The sequence below is a fragment of the Apaloderma vittatum genome, unplaced genomic scaffold (genome assembly GCF_000703405.1).
Source record: "Apaloderma vittatum isolate BGI_N311 unplaced genomic scaffold, ASM70340v1 scaffold13343, whole genome shotgun sequence".
In the NCBI taxonomy this organism is placed as follows: Eukaryota; Metazoa; Chordata; class Aves; order Trogoniformes; family Trogonidae; genus Apaloderma; species Apaloderma vittatum.
This window is the reverse complement of record NW_009706951.1, coordinates 37,319-46,959: the sequence shown is the minus strand read 5'-3', so window position 1 is coordinate 46,959 and position 9,641 is coordinate 37,319. Positions and strand designations below refer to the sequence as shown.

Below are 9,641 nucleotides of genomic sequence, written 5' to 3'. Positions count from 1 at the left end.
GTTGGACTAAATGATCTCTAGAGGTCCCTTCTAATCCCTAGCATGCTGTGATTCTGTGACCAGGCAGCTGCTGCAGGCAGGGTGGGCAGCTCGTGCTCCTTTAAAAGTGGAGATAGAAGCTTTCTCCACGCATCCTCCAGCAAACTGCGTGTCTTTAAGCAGGCTTGGGAAGTGGGTTCTTGCTGAGCACATGAGATCCAGCTGCAGCTTTGGGAAGCAAGACCTGGGGAGGCAGAGGGGGAGGGGGAAGGGTATTTTATTTTCTTAGCCTGTTGGTGACATAATGTTCTGGTTTGTCACTGGAGGTGTCATCACTGGGAGAAAACTCGTGCCGTCATCTGCCGCGGTGAGCTCAGAGCATGTTGCTGAGGGTCAGCCCCAAGCGGTTTCTGGAGCATCATCTTCTCTTTGTGGAGAGCGCAGAGCAGCAGCACCCGGCTCAGAAAGTGTTCCCGATTCCATTCATGACTGAGGAACCCTACATTCCAGCCGAGCCAGACCCGCCGTCCTCCAACCTCACCAACGCGACGGACTGCGGCGAGGAGATCTTGCTCTATGGGGACACTGAGAAGATTGTCATCGGGACAGTGCTCTCCATCATCATCCTCATGACCATCGCTGGCAACGGCCTGGTCATTATCTCCGTGTGCATCGTCAAGAAGCTCCGGCAACCCTCCAACTACCTGGTGGTGTCCCTCGCGGCTGCCGACCTGTCGGTGGCCTTCGCTGTCATGCCCTTTGTGACCATCACGGACCTGGTGGGGGGAGAGTGGCTCTTTGGGAAGGTTTTTTGCAATGTGTTTATCGCCATGGACGTTATGTGTTGCACTGCCTCCATCATGACCTTGTGCATCATCAGCGTGGACAGGTAAGGGAGGACGAGGCACCTGTCATGTCTTCAGGTGGCCTTGAATATAAGGGTGTTTCTGGAAGCAGAGAGCCACTGGAATGACCTTACCAGTTGGATCAGTGCTTCTGCATGTGTTTTCCAGGTGCACGGGGTTGGTGAGGGCTTTCTGTAGGAATTAGGTGCCCTTTGGAATGGCTGGGCTTAAGGTGATTTCTCAAGTAACTTCTCTAAGTTACTTGTTTTGTACACTCTAAGCATCTGCTTCACATTTTTCTTCCTTGGCTTGAGGACCAGAGCCTAAAGGACAGACCCACAACCTGACCTGCTTTGTGGAAGGAGGCTGGACCATAAACTTATTCAAGAAAACAACAAAAAAAAACCCAAAATCACCCCACTCATTTTGAAAATCCAGGTTACTGGAGCCCAGCCCCATGGGATGCTCTGCTGCTCCCTGGACTTGTGCTTTGGCTAAGGAGATTGGCAAGTCCCCTCGCCCCATCCCAAGTCCCCAGATCCCCTGTTTTATCCAGTGCTGTGCATTTGTGAGGATTTGCTGGCTTCAGTTCCCACGCTTGGGGTCGGAAGGGAAAGGCTAAGCCTGTCTGGCGAACTGGCAAGACTCAGGCAAGTCAGCACCTCTGTGGGTCTAATTATAGCAGCCTGCGTCATTAGGGACATTGTGCTGACGAGCCGGTGGGCCAGATCCAGATCTGACGCGTGCGCTGGCTTTCTCAGGGGAGGGTGTTGGAGGGGGGATTGGTTTGGGTTTTACACTGGCACCGCAGAGCCGGGCTGGTTTGAGATAAGCAGCTCAGGGATGGGAGACAGCCAACGAGATGCATGCCTTCAGCTCTGCCACCTCCCTGGTCACTCCTCCCACCTTCCTCAGGTGTGACAAAGCAGAAGGGACAGAGAAAAATCCTGCTGATGGCCACTGGTGCCATCCTCCCAGCAAGTGAGCCCTGCCAGGGATCCCTTGGCCCCTGCCTGCTGCTGCCCTTTGCTCTGCGCTCACGGTTAGAAAGGAAAAAAAAAATCACTCCCAGGCCACACGGCAAGGTCTGGCTCTGCTGCTGTTTTGATAAAAAAGTCCATCTGTAAAAAAAGCAGGTGTATTCAGAGCGGTCAGAAGGCTGTCTCTGTTAGAGGGAAGAGATTAAATGTGGGAATGAAATATGCCACTGCTTCCCCTTGACAAGTGAGGAGCAGGGAAGCAGCTGCACACTAATCACATTGGCTTTGCTTTAGAAAACAACACTTTCCTTTTTCCTTTCCTTTTTCCTTTCCTTGTTCCTTTCCTTGTTCTTTTTTCCTTTCCTTTCCCTTTTCCTTTCCCTTTCCCTCTTTCCTTTCCTTTCCTTTCCTTTCCTTTCCTTTCCTTTCCTTTCCTTTCCTTTCCTTTCCTTTCCTTTCCTTTCCTTTCCTTTCCTTTCCTTTCCTTTCCTTTCCTTTCCTTTCCTTTCCTTTCCTTTCCTTTCCTTTCCTTTCCTTTCCTTTCCTTTCCTTTCCTTTCCTTTCCTTTCCTTTCCTTTCCTTTCCTTTCCTTTCCTTTCCTTTCCTTTCCTTTCCTTTCCTTTCCTTTCCTTTCCTTTCCTTTCCTTTCCTTTCCTTTCCTTTCCTTTCCTTTCCTTTCCTTTCCTTTCCTTTCCTTTCCTTTCCTTTCCTTTCCTTTCCTTCCCTTCCCTTCCCTTCCCTCTTCCCTCTTCCCTCTTCCCTCTTCCCTCTTCCCTCCCAGGCAGGTACCAGTGACTGATGTTGGTTTGTCTTTCCCCATTGAAATGGGACCAGGCAGGAGGTTTCTAAGGTTTAGACACCAGCGGGGGGAGGCTCCACAGGTCCCAAAGCCAAATCCTGGGTGGTGCCGAGGGCTGTTGGGAAGGCAGCAGAGAAGTAGGGTGGACAGGAGTTGCATCTGCATGACTGTGGTCCTCTAAGTTGCCCCCACTGCTCCTCCAGCCCAGGAGGACCTCTTTTGACCAGGTGATACTGGTGATACTCGTGGATGCACTTTTTCTGTCTCTGGCAATGCTCCTCACCTCTATGGGGGAACACCTCTGCCCAGTTCAGCCCCAATGAGCTTGGTGGAGCTCCTCAGAACCCTGGAGTGGGGCAGCTTCAGGTCCTTGTGGTGCTAGAGCTGATCTGCAGGGAGGGAAAACCATCCCCCCGCATAGGGACATGGTCCTGTGTCCCACCCGACCTGGCTCTCAAACACCTGCTCAGCTCTGCTGCACCTTCTTCTTGGCCATGAAAACACCACCATCCTTTTTGGGAGGAAAAGGGAGCTGCAGGAAAGGAAATGATGGAGGGAACAGGTTGTTTCAGATATCTCAGCAAGGTGAGGGAGGAAAAAGCTGATAACGAGATGTTGCCACAGAGGCTGAGTCTTCTGGCACGGGCTTGTTCTTCACGTGCACTTGCACAGGAAGCAGCTGGGCTACAGCATCACTGTTTGCTTCCAAACCTTCATCCCCACCTGCCAAATGCCTGCTGGGGAAGTTGAGAGGTGAGAGGGCAGTTGCCAGAGATGTGTTTCTAGCTGGGAAAAGAGCAAAGGTTTGAGCAGAACGAGGTCAGGTTGGACGGGGCTTTGAGTGACTGGGGCACCGTCCTGCTGCTTTCTGCCCTGAGTGTCCCCAGAATCAATGTCCCCTGTGGCTCTGTGGATTGCCCCATGGCTGAATCGTGAGCATCCCGTAAGTGGTCATTGCGCTGCATCAACCCGTCATCCTTGCTGCTCCCACGAGGTGGTTGATGGAGGTGGATCGAGGGGGAACACGGATCCAGGAGCACGCCTGGATTGCCACTTCCCCCCAGACTTGGGACGGGCAGGATTTCTGGTTTAGCTCCTAAGAGAAACTTCTTTAAAATTGCACTTTTAAGTTTGTAGGCTGTGTTGCAAAGCAGTCCAAAACCGGTGCGAAAGGTTCTGCTTGTACACTCAGGAACAGAATTAAGACTCAAAACGGGGTCAAGTGCCCAAGAGTTTTATTAGTTTGACATCCAGTGCCTGAGTGTAAAAGAGGGAGAGAAAGGGAGAGAGAGAAGAGGAAGGAAAGCAAAAGGAGAATTTACCTTCACAAAGCTGAGAGATTCCAGCAGCTCGATCTCTCTGCAGAGCGATGAGGGTGGGAGAGCTGAGGATGAGACAGAGGAAAGTCCAGGTGAGAGAAACAGAAACAAAAGGCTGACCCAAGAAAGGGAAGAGCAACCCAAGAAGAGGAGAGGAATAAAGCCCAAAGTAGTCATCTTGTTATGTACTGATGGTTCTTCTGAGAATCTTTTTGCATATTCCAAGAGCTGATTTTCTTAACTTCACCTCCCACCAGCGGTGGTACGCATGCCCAACACCATCACTGGGGGGGGTCTCAAGAAGTAGACCCTGGGTCTGGGCACACTCATGGAGGCTAGGTGGAGTTTCTCAGAATTTGCTTTACGTTGAGTTTTTCGGAATTCACTTCATGCTCAGGTCTGTACAGGGACAGGAAACCTCTAGTTTAGCAGTTGCTCCGTTGAGAGGGCAGTGATGCCTTCAGTGGTTTCGTTTCAGCAGTGTCGAGGCAAAAGATGAACACAGTCTCTTAAAGGCTGATACGAAACAAAGCCAACCACAAACCTGAAGCAAAAGAGCAGCTGAGTTTGCAGAGAGCCTGAAACACCCTCTCTGAAAGAGGTGAAGTGGTTGGTCATCTCAGTGAGGTGTTAACTGAAATTTTCCTCCAGTGGTGGTGGCAAGCTGTTCCACCTACTCTGCAAGAGACATCAGGAACAAAAAATACAGATATCTCCTCTAGTTCTGTCCTAAATGCCAACTTGGTCAGCACTGTGAGGCACGTGCCTGTTTCTGCCAAAGAGAAGATTGCGTTTTTATTGATGGCTGCAGTGTCCTCGTATTCTGATTAGCCTACGTATAGAAGATGCTTGGTTTGTCCAACATGATGAGTACATTTAAAATGTAAGCTGCTACTATAGATTATTAATGCAAAGCGCTTTCTAAAAGCCTCTTGATTGAAGCGGGTAGAACTAATCTTGTCAGAAGGGAGATTTGATTGATTTTCTTTTAAATCAGGAAAGAAAAATGCTGGGAACATCCGTCTTCCTCTTACATTTTTCCTATATAAAAGTCTGCCGATGTTGCAGTTTCTTTAATGCCACAAACCAAAAATGAATTGACAACAACAGAAAAAACCAAACCAACAACACCGTTTTGACTATTTACCTTTCGAGGAAGCTCTCCATAAAAATGCCAAGCAGCAAAAAAAAAGAAGCTCCCCAAACCCCACGTATCACTTAGGGTTTTCCTAGTGGAGAACTTACACAAAATTTTGCTGGATCGCCTGGGCTGCATGAGGAGGTGCGTGGCCAGCAGGTTGAGGGAGGGGATTCTCCCCCTCTGCTCCACTCTGATGAGACCCCACCTGGAGTGCTGCATCCAGTTCTGCAGCCCAGAGCACAAGAAAGATCTGGACGCGCTGGAACGTGTCCAGAGAAGGGCCACGAGGATGCTCAGAGGGCTGGAGCACCTCTCCTGTGCAGACAGACTGAGAGAGTTGGGGCTGCTCAGTCTGCAGAAAAGAAGGCTCCCAGGAGACCTTATTGTGGCTTCCAGGATCTCAAGGGGGCTACAAGAAAGCTGGGGAGGAGCTTGTTAGGATGTCGGGCAGTGACAGGACTAGAGGGAATGGATTGAAGCTGGAGATGGGTCGGTTCAGGTTGGACGTGAGGAAGAAGTTCTTCCCCATGAGGGTGGTGAGACCCTGGCACAGGTTGCCCAGAGAGGGGGTGGCAGCCCCATCCCTGGGAGTTTTTAAGGCCAGGCTGGATGGGGCTCTGGGCAGCCTGATCTAGTGGGGGATGGCCCTGCCCACGGCAGGGGGTTGGAACGAGATGGGCTTTAAGGTCCCTTCCAACCCTGACAATGCTATGATTCTACGATTCTATTCCCATGCGTTTCTCCATCCAAACATGTCCCAGCCCAGGTAGGTCCCTGCGTTATCCATTGTCCCTTCACCCTGGGACGTTCCCACCAACCCTGGCTTAGGGCATGGGCAGCTGAGGCCATGGGTAGCTATAGCCTCCAGCTGCCCTTTGCATCCCTCACCTGGAGGCTCCTTCTCCTTTATGGGGCAGGCCTAGAATCAGCTTGGAAGTCAGGTACAGAGCTTAAATTTTCCCCAGAGGAGGTGCAAGGTTGTGGTAAAACAGTGGGGTTCAAGAAATCCCAATTCTGGGCTCAGCTGGCGCACGTGAGCTGAGGTGCATCTTTTCATCAGCTGCAGAGTGGAGAAGAGAGGCACCTTGGAGAGGTTTTTGGTTTTCTTGATTAGTTAATCCCTGACACAAAGATTCTGCAATGACAGTTGAGTATGGAATAAACTGAATTGGCTCATTCGTGGGGTGGATGGTGGAGCCCAGCCTGGGGCAGGTCTCCTTCCCCACGGTCAGGACTTGGGCTTGAGCAAGCATCTGCAGGAGGGAGGATGTGGAAGGATTTTATTGCTCAAAGAACGAGTGAATCCAGAATCAGCTCTGCACAGGGTGAGGGATGTTCCTGCCGGTAAATCGCTGCTCTGGGAACTGGCTGCTGTTACCTGATTATCACTAAACTTGATTAACAACGAAACACATGCGAGCGCAAAAAAGAAATAATAAAAAAAAAATCAAAGCAGGAGAATTTGATTTGAATTTCATTGCTCGGCTGTGCAATCTCGCCGCCCGCACTGCTGCAAACACTGGCCTATTTTGAGGTCTTCCCGCTCGCATTGGAATTATAAGCAAAGACCTCAAAACGCCCCATTTCCTCCAGCAGCGACTGCACGAGGCAGATGAAGTGTGTCAGCTTTGCCGGCTTTCTAAATCTCATCACCGCGCGTTTTGCTTGGCTAGCGTGTAAATTCCTTGAAGTTTCAGCAAATCCCGGGTGGATCGGCTTCTGAAGAAAAACCAGTAATAGCATAATAAAGGATATCGCACAGCACGGCGTATATTAGTTGGCAAAGTTTTGGCTTGGATATACAGGGGAGTGATTTTTGGGTGCTGAATTTGGAGAGGGCATTTTGTGACGAAGGCGAGCTGAAGAAAATACAGAGGAAAACAGAAAAAGGATAACTCAGTGAATGAATTCAAATTCATTTTATCGGGGAGGCAGGGGAGAATATTTTCGGGCTTTGAATTTATTTAGCAGTCAGGAGGGGAGGAGGGATTGGATTTTTCAAATTTTATTTCCGTCTTCTTCCAGTCTTGGGGGAGGATCTGTAAAAGGGAAATAATCAGGGAACAAAAAAATCTAACACCTACAATGAGATTGATTGTCAGTGAAAAAAGAAAGATGTACAACAGAGGTAAAATCCTCTACAGAATTTCCCTTTTTAGCTGAAAAGCCCATTCTTCCCTTGAAGAGCTTTCAGCAAAATGTATCCGTAGAGCTGCTGCTCTCACTGCACTGATGGACCAACCCAGTTCGACTAAGAACAATGAAGAGGTGATGTGGTCCTGCCTGAAGCTGCCTCCAAATTCCTGACAGTGGGCAGGTTTGAATCAAAAAAGGCTGTAACATAAAAGAAATCGATACGACTAGTGAGAGGTTTTTCTGGGTTGATTGAGATGGAATAGCAGGCAGAGGTTTTTCAGGGGAACAGTGGCCGACAGCAGCCAACTCTCTGCTGTTTTGTTTATAACTGTAATTTTCCAACTAAAATTCAACACAATTTTTTAGTCACTTGAACCCTTTCAATCGAGACTGAGGAATGTTCAAAATTACACCCCTTGGTGGAACCAGGAGTTGGTATGAAGTCTTCAACTCCCTTTAGTCAAGTTAACAAGGTAGATCCTAACGCCAGGCATCAGGATTTGTGAAACTGTGGGTCACCACCTGCTTTTGGCATCTCCTGCTTGGAGTTCCTCTCATTTGACTCTCAAGGGAGGGCTGGGCACCATCACTTCAGGAGCTGTGGGCCGTGCAAGGGATCAGACTGCTCCATCTGCTTGCCTCATCCTTACCTTGGTTTCTAGAGGTCATCTCCCGTAGATGTTGAAGGAACCTGCAGGTTTGTCCTCATATTTCAGGCTGGATGGAAAGGGAGGTGATGGGCTGTGCTGCTGACAGTGGCTCAGTGATCTTAAAGGTCCTTTCCAACCTAAATGATTCTATGATTCTATGATTCTATGATTCTATGACTCTATGATTCTATGATTCTATGCACAAGGGAAGTTTCAAGAAATCGGTGGGGAATAGTCAAAAGAGGATGTTCAGGCAAGAGAGACAAAGGAGTGTAAAGTGTGTTTCGCAGAAGATTCTGCACACCCCTGGGAACATTTCTATTTAGCTAATTCAGTTCTTGGGTCCCCACTCAGGGCCAAAATTCTCCTGTGGAATGAGTGAAAGTCACCCTTGCAACACACCTAATGTTTTGCAACTCTTCCTTTGGCCAGGTATCTGGGGATCACTCGGCCACTGACGTACCCCGTGAGACAGAACGGGAAGCTGATGGCCAAGATGGTCTTCATCGTTTGGCTCCTCTCTGCCTCCATCACGCTTCCTCCTCTATTTGGCTGGGCCAAGAATGTCACCGTGGAAAGGGTCTGCCTCATCAGCCAGGACTTTGGGTACACGGTCTACTCCACAGGGGTTGCCTTCTACATCCCCATGGCCGTCATGCTCGTCATGTACAGCCGGATCTACAAAGCCGCCAAGGTCAGCGCCGAGAAGCATCGCTTCATGAACTTCCCCAAGCACTACGATCCCCAGCCGGAGCCACCACAGCTCCAAGCGTACCAAGGCGGTGGAGGAATGCGCCACGCTCTCCAAACTGCTCCGGCAAGACCGAAAGAACATTTCCATCTTCAAACGGGAGCAGAAAGCAGCCAGGACCCTCGGCATTATCGTGGGGGCGTTCACGTTTTGCTGGCTGCCATTCTTCCTGATGTCGATTTTTTTTCATCTGCGGCATCCGCTGCAGCTGCATGCCGCTGCGGCTGGAGAGGACTCTGCTCTGGCTGGGCTACACCAACTCCCTCATCAACCCCTTGATTTACGCTTTCTTTAACCGAGACTTGAGGACTACTTTCTGGAACCTCCTGAGGTGCAGGTACAGGAACATCAACAGGAGGCTCTCCGCCGCCAGCATGCACGAGGCGCTGAAAGCCACGGAGAGGCACGAAGGCATCCTGTAGAGCCGTGTCCTCTTGCTTGGTGCCTGACCAACGAACTCCTGCCTCTCCATTTCAGGTTCCTTGCTTTTTGTGCCCCTTCGGGGCTGGCAGAAACCATGTGTGCCATTGTTTCCCCACCACCAGACATCAGCGCTGAGAGTGACACCCCTTCCCCGGCGGTTCTCCTCACCCCTCAGGAAAAAGTGGGCAGCCCTTTCTCCCCACTGTGTGTCCCAGGTGGTAACTGAAAAGCCTTGAGGCTTTTCAAGACCGGTAGGAGAGTGGGTTTCAAGGTCTACCACTGCCTGTGGGCAAGTCACGCCACCTTTCTGTGCCTAAGTTTCCCCGTCTGTTAAAGAAAAAGTAAAAAATAAAGGTAAAGAAACCTTCCCAACAGAACAAAAAAATAATAATAAAAACTTGATAAAACTGTGGCTCTCCACCTTCAAAAAGGGCTCTAAGGTCTGTGGAGGGCACACAACGTACCATGTAAAGATGATGTTGGCTGCACTTCTCTATCAAATATGACTGCAGCTATAGGCTCCGTTGTAGAGCCGAGCACTCATGCCATCCCAGCTTATACAAACTCTTCCCACGGGTGTTGTTACATTTCACACACTCAGCTCATGCCCAGGTTTGC

At 49.9% G+C, this 9,641-nt stretch overlaps 1 protein-coding gene across 1 annotated transcript; it reads left to right on the top strand.

The window, feature by feature from the left end:
• The first annotated feature begins 359 nt into the window (after positions 1 to 359).
• Positions 360 to 9,022, top strand: LOC104271354 (5-hydroxytryptamine receptor 7-like). Its single transcript, XM_009865994.1, is given in 4 exon segments — positions 360 to 868; positions 8,282 to 8,590; positions 8,592 to 8,783; positions 8,785 to 9,022. Coding segments are annotated over 4 exon segments (1,248 nt in total).
• The last annotated feature ends 619 nt before the right edge of the window (positions 9,023 to 9,641 follow it).